This window comes from Lithobates pipiens, unplaced genomic scaffold (assembly GCF_037356315.1).
Source record: "Lithobates pipiens isolate NorthernLeopardFrog02 unplaced genomic scaffold, aLitPip1_a1.2 Scaffold_30, whole genome shotgun sequence".
Classification (NCBI taxonomy): domain Eukaryota; kingdom Metazoa; phylum Chordata; class Amphibia; order Anura; family Ranidae; genus Lithobates; species Lithobates pipiens.
In genome coordinates, this window is record NW_027507791.1 from 94,874,269 (window position 1) to 94,895,358 (window position 21,090).

The window sequence follows — 21,090 nt, forward strand, 5'->3', positions numbered from 1 at the left end:
ATAAATTTAGTTCCTCTAATCTCTCCTCATAGCTGAGTTCCTCCATGCCTCTTATCAGTTTGGTTGCCCTTCTCTGCACTTTCTCCAGTTCCCCGATATCCTTTTTGAGAACTGGTGCCCAAAACTGAACGGCATATTCCAGGTGAGGTCTTACTAAAGATTTGAACAGGGGCAAAATGATATCTCTTTCTCTGGAGTCCATACCTCTCTTAATACAAGAAAGGACTTTGCTCGCTTTGCAAACAGCAGCTTGGCATTGCATGTTGTTATTGAGCTTATGGTCTACCAAAACCCCCAGATCCTTCTCCACTATGGATTCCTCCAGTTGTACTCCCCCTAGCATGTATGATGCATGCATATTCTTAGGCTCCAAGTGCATAACTTTACATTTATCAACATTAAACCTCATCTGCCACATAGTCGCCCAATTAGACAGTGTATTGAGGTCGGCTTGTAAATTGGAGACATCCTGTAAAGACGTTATTCCACTGCATATCTTGGTGTCATCTGAAAAGACAGAAATATTACTTTTGATGCCAGACCCAATGTCATTTATAAAGATGTTAAAAAGTAAGGGTCCCAACACTGAACCTTGGGGTACACCACTGATAACCTTAGACCATTCAGAGTAAGAGTCATTAACCACGACTCTTTGAATTCTGTCTTCTAGCCAATTTTCTATCCATTTACAAACTGATATTTCCAAACCTGTAGACTTTACCTTACACATGAGCCGTGTGTGCGGAACTGTATCGAATGCTTTTGCAAAATCCAAGTATACCACGTCCACCGCCACCCCTCTGTCCAAGGTTTTACTTACCTCCTCATAAAAAGAAATCAGATTTGTCTGACAACTTCTGTCTTTCATGAATCCATGCTGTCTGTTGCTTAAAGTGTTATTGTTCAGCAAGAACTCGTCGATGTGGTCTTTTATTAAACGCTCCAGTATCTTCCCAGCTATAGAAGTTAAGCTAACAGGTCTATAGTTACTTGGTAAAGACTTTGATCCCTTTTTAAATATAGGCACCACGTTCGCCCTGCGCCAATCCAGTGGGACTATTCCCGTCATTAATGAGTCCCTAAAAATTAGATACAATGGCTCTGAAATTACAGAGCTCAATTCATTTAGGATCCGTGGGTGGATGCCATCAGGTCCAGGTGCTTTATCCACCTTTATTCTGTCTAAGTATTTCTGGACCATATCCCTTTTGAGCCATTGTGGATCATTTGGGGCTGTGTCACTACCACCCCCATTATGGACATGAGCTCCCCCATGCTCTTTTGTGTACACAGAGCTGAAGAAAGTGTTTAATAAATTAGCCTTCTCTTTGTCCCCAGTCACCAACTCTAGATTGTTTTGTAAAGGGCCTACATGCTCAGACTTGACCTTTTTACTATTAATATATTTGAAGAATTTTTTGGGGTTTGTCCTACTATCTTTTGCAATCTGTCGTTCGTTTTGAATTTTTGCATCCTTGATTTCCTTTTTACATATACTGTTAATTTCTTTGTAACATTTAAATGACACTAGTGATCCTTCATTTTTATATTTTTTAAAAGCGCTTCTCTTACAGTTTATAGCTTTTTTAACTTTGGCCGTGAGCCACATAGGTTTTGTTTTTAGCCTTTTAAACTTATTGCCCATGGGAATATACTTTGCAGTGAGGTCCCCAACAGTCTTTTTGAAGAATTCCCATTTCTGTTCTGTGCCCATTGAAGCGAATATTCTCTCCCAGTCTAAGTCCTGGAGAGTAGCCCTCATCCTTGGAAAATTAGCTCTCTTGAAGTTAAGTGTTTTTATCTTACCCGTATGTATTTCTTGTTTAGCGCTAACATCAAAGGAAATCATGTTATGATCACTGCTACCCAGGTGTTCTTTTATCTGGACATTAGTAATAAGCTCCGCATGGTTTGAGATTACCAGGTCCAACAGAGCTTCATTCCTAGTTGGGGCCTCAATAAACTGGACCATAAAATTGTCCTGTAATAGGTTTATCATTTTTTGCCCTTTAACTGTCCCAGCAGTGCCATTACTCCAGTCAATTTCTGGGTAGTTAAAATCCCCCATTATTATCACTGTCCCAGCCCTTGCAGCCCTTTCCATCTGTGCAAGGAGCTGAGTCTCCACCTCCTCATTCACATTGGGTGGTCTATAACAAACTCCAACGATTAACTTTGAACTACCCCCATCTAAATGCAGTTCCACCCATAATGCTTCGGACTCATCACACTCTCCATCCACCAGGTCCTCTTTCACACTTGCTTTGAGATCACTTCTCACATAGAGACAGACCCCGCCACCTTTCCTTTTTACCCTGTCTCTCCGAAAGAGTGCATAGCCAGGAATATTAATAGCCCAGTCATGTGAGGATTGAAGCCAAGTTGGTTCTTACCTTATCCATTCACATGACAAGAATGTTTTATCCCATGCATTCGTGGTGGCAGCGACAACTTGATCCAAGAAAGGCGACCCCGCCTACACCATTTTAAGCTCTGTTGATTTTGTTTTATTTGGAAATATATGGAAATGCAGGAACACTCATGTACGTTATGCTAACTATAACTGATGTTGTATTTCTGGTTAGTTCAGGATCTCTCCGTGGTCACTTTATGCATGCATCTGTCTAATGTGATTTACTGCTCTGTGTATGCTGGATAATTTAACCCATTTCCATCCACGCTATAGCCGAAAGCTGGCTACGGAGCGGGCCTTAATTGCCAGGAGGGTGTCCATGTATGTCCTCCCATGCTTGAACAGGGCGCGCTCTGTGATCAGCTAGTGAAGGAAACTCGGCTGATTGTAGATCGGAGTAAGGGGCCGATCCCGAACCCCTAACCACGTGATCAGCTGTCAGCCAATGAACACAGAGCTGGTAACTGGCTATTTCTTCTCCTCCCGCTGAAAGCGGGAGGAGAAAAAAAGAACCCCAATACTGGCTTCTGTCAGATGGACATCAGTCCCCCACACAGAGAGCCAACTCCTCTGTGCCCACCAGTGCCACCTACCAGTGCACAACAGCGTTGCCTGTCAGTGCCACCTACCAGTGCCCACCAGTGCCACCTATGAATGCCCACCAGTGCCACCTATCAGTGCTGCCAATCAGCGCCTCATCAGTGCTGCCGATCAGTGTTACCTATCAGTGCCACCTATCAGTGCCTTTCTGTGCCACAAACCAGTGACACCTATCAGTGCCCATCAGTGCAGCCTATCAGTGTCCGTCCGTGCAGCCTCATCAGCACACATCAATGAAGGAGAAAAATTACCCATTTGCAAAATTGTATAACAAACTATAAAAACTTTTTTTTTAGCAAAAAATAAAAACCCCAGTAGGGATTAACCACTTCCTGCCCGGCCTATAGCAGATTGACGCCCGGGAAGTGGTTATGTTATCCTGACCAGATATCATACGACGTCCAGCAGGATAACATGCTGGCACACAGAGTGGCGATTGCGAGTGCAGCTTGTCAGTCCGCCACGCTGCATCTCCGATAATGGTAAGGAGCCTCTGACAAAGGCTTCTTACCACGTGATCAGCTGTGACCAATCACAGCTGATCATTGTGTGAACCAGGAGAGCCAATCTGTGGCTCTCCCTGTCGGGGGGGGGGGGGTTTGTGCTGATAATCAGCACATTGATTGTCAGCACAGCCCCCATCAGATGTGCCCACCACCTGCCAATCAGTGCCCAACAGCTGCCAGTCAGTGCCCCTCAAAAAAGCCCTCAGTGACAATCAGTGCACAGTAGAAACACCTGTCAGTACCTCATCATCAGTGCTGCCCATCAGTGCCATCTGTCAGTGCCAATCAGTGCCGCCTGTCAGTGTCCATCAGTGCCACCTAACAGGTGTCACTGATATGCAGCACTGATGAGCACTATCGGTGCCCATCAGTGCTGCACATCAGTGCCCATCAATTCTACATATCAGTGCCACCTTATCAGTGCCAACTCATCAGTTCTGCTTCATCAGTGCCGCCTCATCAGCGCACGTCAGTGAAGGAGAAAACTACATTTTTATGACAGAAACTAAGAAAAACTTTCGGTATTTTTTCGTTTGTTTAGCAAAAAATGAAAACCCCAGAGGTAATCAAATACCACCAAACGAAAAGCTCTATTTGTGGGAAGAAAATTATAAAAATTTAGTTTGGGTACAGTGTTACATGACTGTGCAATTGTCATTCAAAGTGCGACAGCGCTGATAGCTGAAAATTGGCCAGGGCAGGAACAGGGTTTAAGTGCCCAGTAGGTGAGTGGTTAAATAAAGAATTTGAAAAATAAAATTATGTGCATTGCCTATTAACCAATCAAAAGCTTACTTTCAGTTCCTAATCTTAACTGGAAAATGACAGATGAAGTCTGATTGACTGCCACAGACAACACTGTCATTCTTTGTTCTACAATTTTGTTATAGGTTAATCTTTATTATTATTAGTTACACATAGACCTCTATGATTAGCAACCTGTTTAAATAAAACATGGCATCATTTTTTTATCGTTATTTTTAATTTACAAAATACAAGCATAGTAAACATGAATGCTATAGGCACAAGATGAAAACCAGCAAAGGGGGCCAAAGGTGCCCACTAGAAATTTATAAAAGACACAAGACACAAAGTGTTAAGAAGACCTGTACAAATGGCACTGTACAATTTACATATACATTTATATACAAAAACTCTTCTTATCCAGAGTCACAATGAATTCACTTACTAATTTGTCAGTAGCAGATTCTTTTTAATAAAAAAAATCTAAAAGGTAAAAAGGGCAGAATCTTCTTGTGTTTCCGGCAATGGAATAAAAATGTTATGTATAAAGTCCACTTAAAAGTGCAAACGTTGAGAGGTCCATCAGCTGCATCTGTGATTGATCCGGATGCGATGAGTCCCTTTCCTGTTATTCAGTCGTCATCATATGTGTATGGGCTTCTACACTAGGCGACCTACTGCAACAAAGTACAAGCTGGAGTTATTTTACCAACAATTGTATAGGAAAGACAGTAAATATAAGCAGTCAACTACTGATTTTATCCAGAAAATAATTGAGATTTGCTAAAGAGGCCAATATATATTACAGTACACACGTGAGTGCTAGGGGGAGGTAAAATGTAAAGGGTACACATATAGGAACTATTTGTAAAAAAATTTGAATATCTAGTCATTCATCAAAACTGCATGTGCTTTTGTTCTGTTGTGAGGGCAAAACCTGCATGTTCCCAAGCTATCTTCTCTTCTGGTTGAAAGGTCTTCATTATAGACAGTAGTAAAGATAGGTTCATTTATAACAAACATAGGGGTTCAATTTCTAAAACTGCAGAGTGCAAAATCTAGTGCAGTTCTGCAGAGAAACCAATCAGCTTTCAGTTTTTTTGGGGCAAAACGTAATAGACCAAGCTAAACTTAGAAGCGGATTGGCTACCATGCATAGCTGCACCAGATTTTGCACTCTCCAGTTTTAGTAAATCAACCCCATAGAGCCAGTCGGCAAAATACCACAATATGACCACTGGATACAGCCGAGAATCATAGAAGATAAAACATGTTAGAAGAGGTAAAATGTAACAAATATAGAGAACGCTGGAGGGAATTAATTAAATGGGGATCCTGCAGTAACAATAGTTACATTTATTTGCCTACAGCAGGGGTCCCCAACCCCCAGGCTGTGGCCTGTTTGTAGCTGGCCTGCATCGATGCACTGCAGAAAGTGGCCTTTTTGGGGGGGGGGTTTTACAGATGCTTGCAGACACAAGGCAGGGGTCTGTGTACAATACATCAGTGGTTCTCAACCTCCGTTTTTAAGAACCCTCAACAGGCCATGTTTTGGGAACTTCCCTGAGATAAAATAGCTCTTATAAATACCTTATCATTGATATTGATTTAAAGCAGCTGTGCAAAGTAAAGGAAAGTCTGAAAACATGGCCAGTTGGAGGTACTTGAGGACTGAGGTAGAGAACCACTGCAATACATGACTGAGCACTGCATATCCCCACCTCCTTTTGTACCAGCCACCCCAGTGCCTGCCATCAATATCCACCCCAGGGTCCTGCCCAGCAGCTTCTGCCCCTGGTGATTGTGGTTCATCAGTTGAAGAGGACAGAGGCAGTCTGAGATAGAGAGAAATTAGGAAGCGGTTATGTGTCTTCCAGGACAGGTTATCTGCAAGAATGGGACACTGCCATGGCTCCCTACTCAGATATTGTGTGTGCACAGATCAGCTCCAATGTCAGCCCACACTGGTGTCCAAACTGCAATCAGCATCTGATTTAACTGGCTGCTTGCCAGAAATAAAGTGCATCCTGATACCAAACCCCCCTCCCCCAATACCGCCCAAACACCCACCACATCCCTACCCAACCTCCCTTCCTCTCGGTCCGTGAAACAATTGTCTACCACAAAACCGATCCCTGGTGTCAAAAAGGTTGGGAACCACTGGCCTACAGCATTATATGGAATTGTTACATTGTATTTTTCTTCCTAGTTATTTCCTATCTATTTCCTACCTGCATCTAGTGCCCCTAATACTGTATTTCCCTGATTCACACTATTATAATCTATTCTTAATAAATTCAGCCAAAAATGAAAAGTTCATTTGATTCAGCCGTATTCTCACATCAGCTGGTTAGTCAGCACAAAACATGTGTACATGCAGTTTTAGTGGATGAATAGCTAAGAGCAATATTATATTATATATATATATATATATATATATATATATATATATATATATATATATATATATATATATATATATATATATATATATATATATATATATATATATATATATATATCTCATTGACCCCAATTAACCTATCAGTGGTCATCAATGGCTAAGTGAATTTTGGTCTTGAAGGGTAGGGATCGCGCTGGACTGACTTGATTGGTCACTGGTTGTAGATAGGAAGTCAAGGGGGCAGGATAGGAAAAGTTTCTTTCCAGAGTTTGATGCATGGCTGTTGTGTGAAGATGGTAAACCCTGTTGTGGGCCTGGGCTGCTACCTCAGGGTGCAGCCAGGTGGTCGCTCCCGTAGTGATCAAAGGAGATAAATGTAAAGGAACGCCATAAACCGCGTTAGGAGTACAGATGATAAAATAGAGCCAATGTGTTTCGGGGGACCAAGGACTTCCCCTTCCTCAGTGCTGTACAAAATATAAAAACATGCGTATGTATACAATATATGATACCCTGTTTCCCCCAAAATAAGACCTAGCATGATTGTCGGTGATGGCTGCAATATAAGCCCTACCCCCCAAATAGGCCCTACCCCGTTTCCCCGAAAATAAGCCTTACCCTGAAAATAAGACCTACAAGGACTTTAACTAGGGCTTATTTGGAGGGTAAGGCTTATATTGCAGCCATCACCGACAATCACGCTAGATCTTATTTTCGGGGAAATTCTAGACAAAGGAAAAAATGGCTCACAGTAAGGATTCTTAGAACTTTTGCATATGATAAAAACTGACCTTCAGAAAAAACGTCTGGGAAGAAAAAATAAACATTATTGATCGCTTACCGTATAAAAATTTGTCTATGTTGTTCGGATAACCATTTTTTTTTTATTTGACCAAAAATGGATATTCGAAAAATGTAGACACATTTTTATATGGTAAGTGATCAATAAGGTTTATTTTACTTCCCAGAAGCTTTTATCTGAAGGTCTAGGACCTCAAGTCATCTTTGGCCATTTTTTTTTATCATATGCAAAAGCTCTAAGACTCCTTACTGTAAGCCATTTTTCCTTTATCTCTAGAATTTTCGCCACATACATGGTTATTTGAATAATTGTATTATTGTATACATATCATATTGTACACATACAAGGAGTCCTTGGTCCCCTAAAAAAATTAAAGGAACACTTTGAAAACACATCATATCGCAATGGGGTAAAATATCATGCTGGATATGTATACTGATATGGATTGGGTAATGTGTTAGGAATGAAAGGATGCCACATCGTTTGATGGAAATAAAAATTATCAACCTTCAGAGAGCTGAACTCAAATCAAAATGAAAAAATTATGCAGCAAGCTAGTCATTGCAACTCAAAATAGTACTCTGTGGTTTGTATGGCCCCCATGTGCTTGTATGCATGCCTGACAACGTTGGGGCATACTCCTAATGAGACGACGGATGGTGTCCTGCAGTATTTCCTCGTAGATCTGAACCAGGGCATCTCTGAGCTCCTGAACAGACTGTGGTTCAACCTGGTGGCGTCGGGTAGGCCGACACATAATGTCCCAGAGTTGTTCTATTGAGTTTCGGTCAGTTGAATGTGGGGGTCATTCAATGGTATAAATTTCTTCATCCTCCAGGAACTGGCTGCATACTCTTGCCACATGAGGCTGGGCATTGTCGTGCACCAGGAGGAACCCAGGACCCACAGCACCAGAGTAGGGTCTGACAATGGATCCAAGGATTTCACTCTGATACCTAATGGCAGTCAGGGTGCCATTGTCTAGCCTGTAGAGGTCTGTGTGTTCCTCCATGGATATGCCTTCCAGACCAGTCATGCTGAACGATGTTACAAGTAGCATAGCATTCTCCACGGCTTCTCCAGACCCTTTCACGTCTGTCACATGTGCTCAGGGTGAACCTGCTCTCCTCTGTGAAAAGCACAGGGCGCAAGTGGAGGACTTGCAAATTCTGGTGTTCAATGGCAAATGCCAATCAAGCTTCATGGTGCCGGGCAGTGAGCACAGGGCCCATTAAAGGACATCGGGCCCTCAGGCCACCCTCATGAAGTCTGTTTCTGATTGTTTGGTCAGAGACATTCACATCAGTGGCCTGCTGGATGTCATTTTGTAGGGCTCTGGCAGTGCTCATCCTGTTCCATCTTGCACAAAAGAGCAGATACCAGTCCTGATGATGTGTTAAGGACCTTCTATGGCCCTGACCAGCTCTCCTAGAGTAACTGCCTGTCTCCCAGAGTGTCCTCCATGCTCTTGAGACTGTGCTGGGAGACACAGCAAAGCTTCTGGCAATGGCATTTAGTGATGTGCCATCCTGGAGGAGTCGGACTGCCTGTGCAACCTCTATAGGGTTCAGGTATCACATCATGCTACCAGTAGTGACACTGACCCTAGCCAAATGCAAAGCTAGTGAAAAACAGACAGGAAAGATGAGTAGGGGGAAGAAAATGTCAGTAGCCTCCACCTGTGAAACCATTCTTGTTTTGGAGGTCATCTCATTGTTGCCCCTCTAGTGCACCTGTTAATTTCATTAACACCAAAGCAGCTAAAACTGATTAACAGCCCCCTCTGCTACTTAACTGACTAGATCACTGTCCCAGGAGTTTAATTGACTTGATACTATACTCTGATTAAAAAGTGTTCTTTTAATATAAATATAAATAATATATATATATATATATATATATATATATATATATATATATATATATATATATATATATATATATATATATATATATATATATATATATATATAGATATATATAGATATATATATAGATACACATACATATATACATACACACACATACATACATACACACACATACACACACAAAATAATAATATATATATAAATAATTATATAAATAAACCTAAGAAAATGTTTATATATTACTTCCCAGCCCTTAGATGTACAGATGTGATTAGTTTTTCCTTCTTCAGCATTTTTCCTTTATTTTCACCCACTGATCTGGTTAACACTTGCTGTCCTAGGGTGACAACGCTCACTCACTCAATTTATAGAGTGGCAGAACTGTCACCCTAGGAAAGGAAGTATGTTTGGGCTGCAAAACACCTTCCCATGGTATTATGGAGAGAAGGTGGTCACAGTTCTGATACACTTGCTGTTTTGGATAACACTGCAGAGTGCACAAGACAGCACTGGATTTGGGGCAGGATCAAGTGCTAATTTTAGATTTTAGAAGTGTTACATGTTCAGGCAGGAAAGTGTTAGGTAGGTGATTTGATTTGGGGGTTACTTTTTGTTAGTGACATTTAGGGCAGCCTCGTGCCAAACACTATCAGTATAAAACTCTCTACACCAACAACAAATGTTTTGGGAGTTTTCATATACACACTGGTGCTTCTGAATGACAGCAAATCATTTTATTACATTGTTTGCCATTACTGTAATGATTACTCACTGAAAGGGTTCAATCCAGGTCTCCTTCCAGGAGGAAAACTGCCAGCATTAGTACCTAAAAATAAAAGGGTAAAATATTAGACAGACAATGAGCTGTGCATATACAACCTAAACCGTGCCAAGAACATACATAGCTATCTCTTAGCCCCTGTACACACAGTCGGACATTCCAACAACAAAATCAGTCGGATTTTTTCCAACGGATTTTGTCCGAAACTGGTGTTGCATACACACGGTCGGACAAAGTTGTCGGAAAATCCTATCATTCAGAACGTGATGACGTTCATTTGTTGCGACGGGACTACGTTGCAGCTAGTAGCCAATAGCTTTGGTCTCGTAATTTTATCTGAGAATGCGTGGCACTTTGTCCCATCTGAATTCTCTACAAACGATCGGAAAAAGTCCGATCGGATTTTATTGTCGGAAAATTTGAGGTCCCGCTCTCAAATTTTTTCCGTCGGAAATTCCGACGGAAAAAGTCTGATAGAGCCCACATACAATCGGATTTTCCGACAGTATAATCTGATCTGACCTTTTCCGTCGGAATTTCCGACCGTGTGTACAGGGCATTAGTAGGTAGATTGTAGCCAACCCATCACTTCCTAAATGGTCAATTTTATTTTACCCCATATAAATTTGTTTCGTGGCTACCTGCCACTTCATCAGATATGTGGTGTAAATGCAAATGTCCTGTGCTGACATGCAGAAATATCAGAGTCATATGTGCCTCCTAAGATTCATCCTCTGCTTTGAAGGGGAGTGCCTCTGCCACCTGACAAGATTTTTGTTTCACCATCTCAAATTTCTACCCGGCTGAACATGATCTGGGCCAGTCCAGAGCATCTGAGTGTGATCACCTCTCCCCAAGAACTGCACAGAGACAGATGCATTTTCCAAATGGGATGCAATAAGGTTGCAACCTCCAATCCTGTGGTCTGCTGCAACCTCACCATATGCAAGTTAACATTCTACATGCATTTCTCCCAATGTTTTTTGTATTAAGTTTACTACACTATAAGGGTTCTCATGTGAGTCTCTCAAGCACATACCTTTCTGGGGAATAAATAAATCCTAGAGACAATGGGGTTGATTTACGAAAACTGGAGAGTGCAAAATCTGGTGCAGCTCTGCACAGGAACCAATAAGCTTCCAGGTTTTATTGTCAAAGCTTAATTGAACAAGCTGAAGTAATGGCCCGTACACACGATCCGAATATCATACAACAGATCGTAAGACCTTTTTCACTTAATAGTCGCAAGTAGAAATTGAATAAGTAAATAAAGTAACAAAAAATCTCATACGACAGAAAAAAAAAAAAAAAAATCAGAAGGGATGTCATGTGTTGCAATGTATTTGTATTGTATTTTAGGACGACAACTATACTGACTAAACGAAAATCGTACGATCTGGAATCGTACAAGGAAAATTTTCATGCATATCCGGTCGAATAGTATTGGATGAACTGTCATGATTGGTTGTAGAAAGTAGTGTACGCATGATCCAAAAATCGTATGATTCTTCCTCGGACGACAGTTTTCGTATGATATTCGGATTGTGTGCACGGGCCATTAGAAGCCGATTGGCTACCATGCACAGCTGCACCAAATTTTGCACTCTTCAGCCCCTACATGTGGATTGGTATCAGGCATTGCAATGTCTGGCAAATGACAGGAAGGCTGGTGCCTGGGAATGGCTCAGGGTGAGTGTGAGGTACAGCAACTGTCCAATCAGTCCCGGTGTACCAAAAGATCAAAACAGGTGGCAGTCTGAACACTTTCTCCCTTAATGTTTTTTTTTGCCCGGTTTGGGAATGAGCACTATAATTGCTTCCCTCATGGATGCTGGTAAGGTGAAAGTCTCAAATAGGTGAGTGTAAAGGGTAAGTAGCTGAGGTAGGAGAGTCTAACTATATTGTGAATAGAATTAGATGGGTAGCCCATCAGACCCAGATGACTTGGATCTAGCAAAGCTGGCAAATGCCATTGCTATCTCTTTGGTTGTTAGTAGCGCTTCAAGTGTTTCTATCTGAGCTGAGGTCAGTTGCAGGAAGGGGAGTTCTTCTAAGAAGCGATCAATGGGTATTAGATCATTGGATGTAGTGGTGGTTTATAGGGAGATAAAAAAACATGTGGAATATTGCCATTACTGCTGTAGGTTTGGTTATCTCACCTGACGGGTTTCGCGGGGAGATCAATACTGGGGGTATGTCCTCGCTGTGAGCCATGAATGCTAAAGAGCTTTCCCCCTCTCTCTCCATTTTCAAAGCATTTCTGTCTAGAGAAAAAAAGTTTTCTTCTAGACAGCTCATATTGCAGCTGGTTAACTACCCTAGATTGCAGTTTAAGGTGGGAGGCTTTGTCAGGAGAGGGGTCAGTCTTCTACTGGCGTTCTGTGAGGGAGAGCTCTTCCAGTAGCTTGTCTGCCTTCTCAGCTCTGGTTGTTTTTAGTCTATTAATTCGAGATATCAGCGTGGCCCTCACGTGTAGTTTGAATGAGTCCCATATGTTTGCAAATAAGGCAGAATGAGCGTTTTCTTGGAAGTATCTTTTCCATTCATTGTCTATCTGACCATCATCTGGTAATAATGAGAGCCAAAAAGGGTTTAGTCTCCATGTCCTAGGTGGTCTAACTACAGGGACAGCTAGTGTTATCCAGTATGGACTATGATCCGACAGGAGTCTAGGTCAAAAGGCTGTGTCTAGTAAAGGGCACTAGTATCTGTGATAGTAGGATAAAGTCTATGCGGGACATTGTGTTGTGGGTGAAGGAGAAGCATGAGTATGCTCTGGTGTTTGAGTGTGTAGTCCTCCATGAGTCACCTAGATTGAAAGTTGATATGAATCTGGCGAACCTGGTGGATGTACAGGGCCTAGGAGTCGAGGGAGGCTGTTGTGCTCTGTCCAGGCTGGGGTTTAGGGTAGCACTGAAGTCTCCCATACAGATGGCTGGGATTGTCGGATGCTGTGCCATAAAGTCGAGTCCCTCCGTCAAGACTGTCATGGAGGTGGTACATAATAAGACATCAGCAAAAACTGTTCACCATATATTTTAGCATGTAGGAAAACACCTTGTGGGTTTGAGCTCAGGTCACTCAACTCAAAATGCAGGGACGTGGTTATGAGCAATGACACCCTCTTGCGTGTGTGGTATAAACTGAATGATATGCCCAGCCAATCCAGGGACGTTTTAGAGCAAGCTGTAAACGTGCATCTATATAAGTCTCAACAAAGACTATCATGTCTGCCCTGATTTTAAATATATAATAGGACGGCTGAGTGTTTAATTTCGTCTCGTAATCCTCTAACGTTCCAAGTAAAAAACTTCAGAGATGCCATGGTAGGGTGTGATGTAAATGACAAAGGATTTTGATCCTGCAGTACCACCGTGTCACACAAGAGGGGGTCCTCACCCCATGTATGCAGGCAAGCCCTCCAGATAGTAAAGCATATAGAAATACACTGAACATTGCATTCTGTAAATGATAGCATTTCTACTTGTTGCATTGTACTTTTTGATATAACATTTGCCCTTCCCTCCCATCCAGCCCAACACCGACCCCAACTGGTGTAGATATATTCCCATAACAAAACATAAACTTGCATGTGAAGAGAATCAAACACTTTGTTCAAGTAAAACAGTAACAGACAAAACCTGAATATGGGCCCTAAGTGATAAAGGTTGGTGTGATAATACAGCCCTGGAATACGAGTTTTCAGGGTATATTGTGGTAAGGCTTGTGTAGCATAATGGGGTGGATTCCAGGATGAATCTATACCCACAATCCAGGTCTCACTGGTAGTGCAACCGGGCGAAACGTCACTGAATAAGTCTTGCATACTGTAAGCCCTGGTACACACGGTAGGACATTCCGACAACAAAATCCCTTCGGATTTTGTCCGAAACTTATGTTCCATACACACAGTCGGACAAAGTTGTCGGAAAATCCGATAGTTCAGAATGTGGTGACGTTATTTAGTTCCGACGGGACTACGTTCAGGCTAGTAGCCAATAGCGTTGGTCTAGGAATTTGATCTGAGCATGCGTGGCACTTTGTCCGATTGGAATTCTCTACAAATGATAGGACAAAGTCCCATCGGACCATGTTGTCGGAAAATGTTATAGCCCAGCTCTAAAACATTGTCGGTTGGATATTCAGACAGAAACAGTCCGATGGAGCCCACACACAGTCGGATTATCCGATAACACAGTCCGATCAGACATTTTCCGTCGGAATGTCCAACCGTGTGTACAAGGGCTAAGACTTGTGTCTTTGAGTAGTAGTTCTCCATTTATAAAAGGGGAATATTTATGCTGTATGTGGCTTTGGCCTGAGTATTTTGTGCAAGGTGGCCATAACGTTCAAGATATTCTTGCGAGTACCTGGGCAACGTAGCGCTGATTCAAAATGTCTTTGATGATTAGGCGGGCTGGTGACCTGAATGTTGTATTATTTCAGGTGGACAGGAGGGGAATATTGCAAACGGCAAACAGGAGACATTGAAAGGGAGGACTACAGTACAGTACCTGAGATAAGTGGGACAATTTCCCCTATGTTGCAGAGATAGCCTCTAGTACCTTGTATGTATCTGCTCCCGCCGTCTCTCTCCGAAGCGACGCTGCCCTCTTCCTCCAGGCTGTTTGTAATTGTCTGGCTTGGCAGCCATATCTGACTTAGATTTTGTCTGAGCCATGGCCGTTTTAAAAAGGTGACAGTTGTAACAGGCTGAGTGGTGCTGGTGTCAGTATAGGGGTGAGCTGGGCCTCGGGGGGGGGGGGGGGGGGGGGAGTATGCAGGCCAGGATTAAGCATGAACACTGGAGGAGGGTGTAGCAAGATGGCCGTCGTATATGTGTGACCAGGAGCAAGGCCGCGACTGCTACCTGTCACAGATGGAACTGGATGCCCATTTCAAACTTAGCCTAGGGCAAGGCTCTGACAGGCCAGGGTGCTCCATTGGGGTGCAGCAAGACAGCCATTACTCACATGTTGGATCTGGGAATTGCCTGCAGGCCTGTGCTCGGTAGTGTCTTTGAGTACTGTAGGCAGCGGTGGGCAGGCTTATTCCTTGTAATAGGAATTAAAGTGACACCATTTTTTTAAAAACAGTGTAAAAATAAAAGGTAAAATAAATAAGAAAAACAAATACCATTTTTTTAAACATGCCCCATCCCGCTGAGCTCGCGTGCAGAATGCAACGCATACTTGAGTAGTGCCCGCATATGAAAACGGTGTTCACACCACACAGGTGAGGTATCACCGCGGTCAAGAGCAAGAGCAATAATTCTAACCCTAGTCCTCCTCTAACTCAAAACATGCAACCGGTAGAATTTTTTCGCGAAAGGAGATTTATAAGGGTAAAGGTTTGTCGCCATTCCATGAGCGGGAGCAATTTTAAAACTTGACATGTTGTGTATCAATTTAATCGGCGTAACATTTTCTTTCAAAATATAAAAATAAATTGGGCTAACTGTACTGTTGTCTTATTTTTTTATTTAAAGAAACTTATTTTGTCCACCAAAAATGCGATTGCAAGACCGCTGCACAAATACAGTGTGACCGAAAGTATTTTTATTCTCTAGGGTGTTCGGGAAAAAAAATGATAATGTTTGGGGTTGCAAGTCATTTTCTAGCAAAAAAAAATGTTTTTAACTTGTATAACAAATCTCAGAAAGAAGCTCGGTCCTTAAGTGGTTAAAGTATTTTGCATTCTCTTTGGAGCTTTGAGCTCTTATCACATTTCCAAGGCCCTCTCTTTGCTTCTTTATTGTTTGCAGGACTCAAAACTGAAGCTGAAATTTACTCACACAAGTGAATGACTCAACTTAGTGACCCTCATCAGTCACCTCAGTCCAAAGCTTTAGTTAGACAACTACCTGAGCTACAACCCCTGTCCCTAAACACTTCTCTGTCATTGCTTCAGCACTGTCTTTGGATCCAACCATCACTTCCTGCTTTCACAGGAGAAACTGAGGGCAGTGAAGCCATAGGCTCCTGTTGCTGTCAAACTTCTGAGGTGGGGGCATGGTTCTATATAAGACCGTAAAATACTGCCTCAGCTCCAGTCTGGAAGTTTTCAATACAGATCTTCAACCACTTAAGCCCCGGACCAATTTGTAGCCAAAGGACCAAGCCTCTTTTTTGCGATTCAGCACTGCGTCGCTTTAACTGACAATTGCACGGTCATGCGACGTGGCTCACAAACAAAATTGGCGTCCTTTTTTTCCCCACAATTAGAGCTTTCTTTTGGTGGTATTTGATCACCTCTGCGTTTTTTATTTTTTGTGCTATAAAACAAAAATAGAGTGATATTTTTGAAAAAAGTTCAATATTTTTTACTTTTGCTATAATCAAAATCCCCCAAAAAATATATAAATGTTTTTTTCCCCTCAGTTTAGGCCGATACGTATTCTTCTACATATTTTTGGTAAAAAAAAAAAAAAAAAAAACGCAATTAGCGAATATTGATTGGTTTGCGCAAAAGTTATAGCGTTTACAAAATAGGGGATAGTTTTATAGCATTTTTATTAATATTTTTTTTTTTACTAGTAATGGCAGCGATCTGTGATTTGAATTGTGACTGCGGCATTATGGCAGACAGACATTTTTGGGACCATTGTCATTTATACAGCAAACAGTGTCATTTAAATGCACCGATTCCTGTGTAAATGACACTCACAGTGAAGGAGTTAACCACTAGGGGGCAGTATAGGGGTTATGTATGACGTTATGTTTTTTTTTATTGTAGGGGGCGTGGCCTGGCATGTGACGTCACTGATCGTCTTTCTCTATATCAGGGAACAGACGATCGGTGACAGCCACAGTAGGAAGCACGGGGTGAGGTTTGTTTACACAGACCTCTTCTCGTTCTTCAGCTCTGTGACCCGATCTCGGGACACCAGTGGCGATCGGGTCCGCTGGTCCCGCGGCCATGGTCATGGAGCTCAGGACTGGGTCGGGAGCGCTCAGCCGGCGGTGCGCTCCCAACCCACGGCTGGGCACTTAAAGAGCAACGTATAGGTACGTGCTTGTGCCTTAAGTGGTTAAGGGAGCCTGTCCTGAGAGTATGCATACTATAAAACAACATTGCTGACCCTCTTCCTAAGATGATTTAAGTAACTAAGATTTCGTAGGCTTTCAGCTAACTTCAGTAAATTTGTTTTAATGTAACATTTTATATAGTGATATTTTTACATACAAACATTTTAATGTGTTAGTATTGTACCTTTATATTTGCTGTGTATTTAGGTCTACAGCCACCAGAGCCTAAAGATGTCTGCATAATTCAGACATTTCCCCTACAGTAAAACTTTCGTTTGAGAGTAAGACAAGCAAAATGTAAAAAAAAAAAATGTGACTTGATATACAAGCGACATCTTGATATACAAGTAGCGTCATGTCACATCTGAGTATAAGGCTGGGTTCACACCGCTGCGGGTGAGAGATCCGGATGTGATTCGCACCGCACTGCAGTGCAAATCACATCCGATCTGTCTGTGCGATGCGAGTTCAGCCATACAGATAGTATGGCTGAATTCGCATCGCACCCGCCGCAAACTCGCACAGGACCCTTTTTTTGGTCCGCAGCAGAATCGGATCGCATGGGTGTTCACACCATGCGATCCGATTCCTGTCGGAGTTTGCAGATCGCACTGCGATATGCGGACTGGTCTGGGGGTGTCATTAACATTTCATTGACACTCCCAGCAGTCCGCATAGGGCAGTGTGAACTGCCGGCGGGAGGCATGCGATGCGGGAAAACGCAGCGGATTCACGGCGTTCCCGCATCGCTATGGTGTGAACCTAGCCTAAAAGAGAAGAGAGGCGCTTCTAAGTGTAGCAATATGGGTACATTTAATAAAGATACAACATTTAGCAACTTCAAATGGTTGATTAAAAGAGGCACATCTAACTATGCATGCATCCTGGGTAAAGCTGTCCACATAGGCCATCCTCCATACCGCCAACTGCGTCATTTCTTCCACGCTGCGCTTCAAGACGCGCTTTCAGATCGCTCTACTGCAGGGGAGTCTTCCCAGTCACGATTGCAGACTGGCATCGGTGAAAGCCAGCGGTGCAGGGGATGGTCTATGTGGACAGCTTTACCCTGGATGCCTGTATACTTAGATGTGCCTCTTTTAATCATCAACCATGTGAGTTGCTAAATGTTATACCTTTATTAAATGTAACCATATTCCTACACTTAGAAGCGCCTCCCTTCTCTTTTATAACCTGTAGCTCCCGCTGGATTTTGCTTCTTATACCCCGTACACATGATCGGAAAATCCGCCAGCAAACGTCCGATGAGAGCTTTTGGTGGGAAATTCCGACCGCGTGTATGCTCCATCGAACTTTTGCTGGCAGAATTTCTGCCAGCAAAAGATTCAGAGCATGTTCTCTATTTTTTGGTCCGAGAAATGTTTCCAATCGCCTGTACAAACTCCGACGCGCAAAATTCCTACGCATGCTTGGAAACAATTCGACGCATGCTCGGAAGCACTGAACTTAATTTTCTTGGCTCGTCATAGTGTTGTAAGTCACCGCGTTCTTGATGGTCGAAAGTTCATAGAAAATTTGTGTGACCGTGTGTATGCAAGCCAAGCTTAAGTGAAATCCCGTCTGAAAAACCATCCAAGTCCGATGGAAAATTCGCTTGTGTGTACGGAGCATAATTCTCTTGTGGAAGCTTCCATTTGTGGATGGACATTTTATGGAACATTTGTGTTACTGTGTGTATGCAAGCCAAGCTTAAGCAAAATCCCGTTGGAAAAACCATCCAAATCCGATGGAAAATTTGCGTGTGTGTACGGAGCATAATTCTCTTGTGGAAGCTTCCATTTGTGGATGGACATTTTATGGATACATTGCTATAATCTTTTTATATGGACTATAAACTGAAGGACCTATGAATAAATGGTTGTGGAACAAATCAATTGAGTTTCCAGTATTTCTTATGGGGAAATTTGCTTTGATATAAGAGTGCTTTGGATTACAAGCATGTTTCTGGAACTAATTATGCTCACAATCCAAAGTTTTACTGTAGTTTCATTTTAAATTTGCACCACATTGCACGCTTCAATTACTAAAAGTAACTCTAGATGGCGCCATAACACCAACTGAAATGTCTGTTTGCATGCAACCAGACCACAAACTAAATGATTGAAAATGCATCAGAAAATGGTTTGATAATTGATCTAATCTAGTTCTAGTGTTATGGTTGTTACGCAGCAAGTAATAATTATACGCCTTTTCATCTATATATGTACATGTGGTGGTAATGCTGATTTTTGGACAGCTGTGATAACATAAGAGTTATTAAGATGACATAATGTAAATCTCACCAGACTCCACTTAACATTTTCTGCTATTATCTGTTAGAGATAGATTAGCTCTGTTTTCTATTACTGATACAATTATAATGATTACATGCCAAGATCCAGTACTCTTAACCCCTACAGCAGACAGCAGCGCTGGTTACAGCCAGTGTAAAAATTATGAATTATGAACAAGTAACAGAAGTTTCTTGTTTCCCCACTGTATAGTTTGTTCACATAATGAGAAGAATATGCAACAAAATAATGAGAAGAACATGCAACAAAAATCCCTTTGTTCTTCCGACGCACACTGTAATATAAGCATGTGCAAAATATAATCTATTACACAATGCATAAATAGTGCTTTAAAGGGTCAGTCCATAATATTAGACCTGGAAAGATGACTGTAAGGGAACCCACCCACCTGACATTATAAAGGGGTCTCATTGCTGGCGTCTAGGAATGCAGACCAACAAAGTTTGATAGCTGGATATAAAATTTTTCCAACAACATGATCCGATCGGACAAAGTTTGTAGAAGAATTCCGATTGGACAAAGTGCCACACATGCTCAGATCAAATTCCTAGACCAAAGCTATTGGCTACTAGCCTGAATGTAGTCCCGTCATAACGAAATAACGTCATCACGTTCTGAACGATCTGATTTTCCGACAACTTTGTCCGACCGTGTGTATGCAACACCGGTTTCGGACAAAATCTGACAGATTTTGTTGTCGGAATGTCCGACCGTGTGTACAAGGGCTAACACAGCATACTAGAACTGGTTTTAAATGGGAGATAGTTTACCTATCAGTATGTTTTGGGAAGAAATTCATGCAGCTCATGTAAACGCTATGAAGATAGCATTCCTAATGAAAATTGAACCCAGGATCCCAATGGGGCAAGGCAAGACTGCTAACCATCCAGCTACTAACCATTGGTGACACTGCAGTAGGGAAAGACCTGCGTATTCTGGGGACAAGATCATGTTGATGGAGTCTTCGAAAGTAGAATGTAAAGGGGTATGTAAAAAAGCTGCCCTTAGTCACTGCTCAGGGAAACACAGTCACTTTACCTGTTTTCTGGGTTTTCCATGGAGCATTTCCAGATCAAAACCACAGACAGACTACACTGTTTAATCCGGGGTCTCCAAACTTTCTAAACAAAGGGCCAGTTTAGGAGGGCCGGACTAAGGCCAATGGAAGTATAAAATTCCTTGGGAGTAAAAAAAGCACCTGTGTAAGAGGAGGAATAGGACCCCGTCATTGGTATTAGTGGGAGAAATAGTGCCCCATCATGGGTGTCAATGGGAGGACTAGTGCCCCATTATTGTGTCAATGGGAGGACTAGTGCCCCATTATTGGTGTCAAAGGGAGGAATAGTGCCCCATTATTGGTGTCAAAGGGAGGAATAGTGCCTTATTATTGGTGTCAAAGGGAGGAATAGTGCCCTATTATTGGTGTCAATGGGAGGAATAGTGCCCCATTATTGGCGTCAATGGGAGGAATAGTGCCCTATTATTGGTGTCAATGGGAGGAATAGTGACCCATTATTGATATCAGTGGAATAGTACCTGTCTGACATAAAATGTACAAACTATTCAGACAAGCACTTTCTCTGAGTCTGTTGATAGCAGTTTACAGGAAAGCATCTGGAGCTAAATTAGCAT

The 21,090-nt window shown here is 42.2% G+C and overlaps 1 protein-coding gene across 11 annotated transcripts in view; it reads right to left on the bottom strand.

The window, feature by feature from the left end:
* Window positions 1-4,459: 4,459 nt before the first annotated feature.
* Window positions 4,460-21,090, bottom strand: part of SMOC1 (SPARC related modular calcium binding 1) — a 273,199-nt gene continuing 256,568 nt past the window's right edge. For 9 of the 11 annotated variants that reach the window (XM_077464636.1, XM_077464634.1, XM_077464640.1 and 6 more), the window contains 2 exons: window positions 10,113-10,166; window positions 4,461-4,940 (listed from right to left, as the gene is read on the bottom strand). In XM_077464636.1, the coding sequence (XP_077320762.1) occupies window positions 4,924-4,940; window positions 10,113-10,166 (71 nt within the window). In that variant the 3' untranslated portion in view covers window positions 4,461-4,923. Of the gene's footprint in view, window positions 4,941-10,112; window positions 10,167-21,090 lie in introns of all 11 variants that reach the window. The other 2 variants (XM_077464635.1, XM_077464641.1) reach the window with 2 other exon arrangements.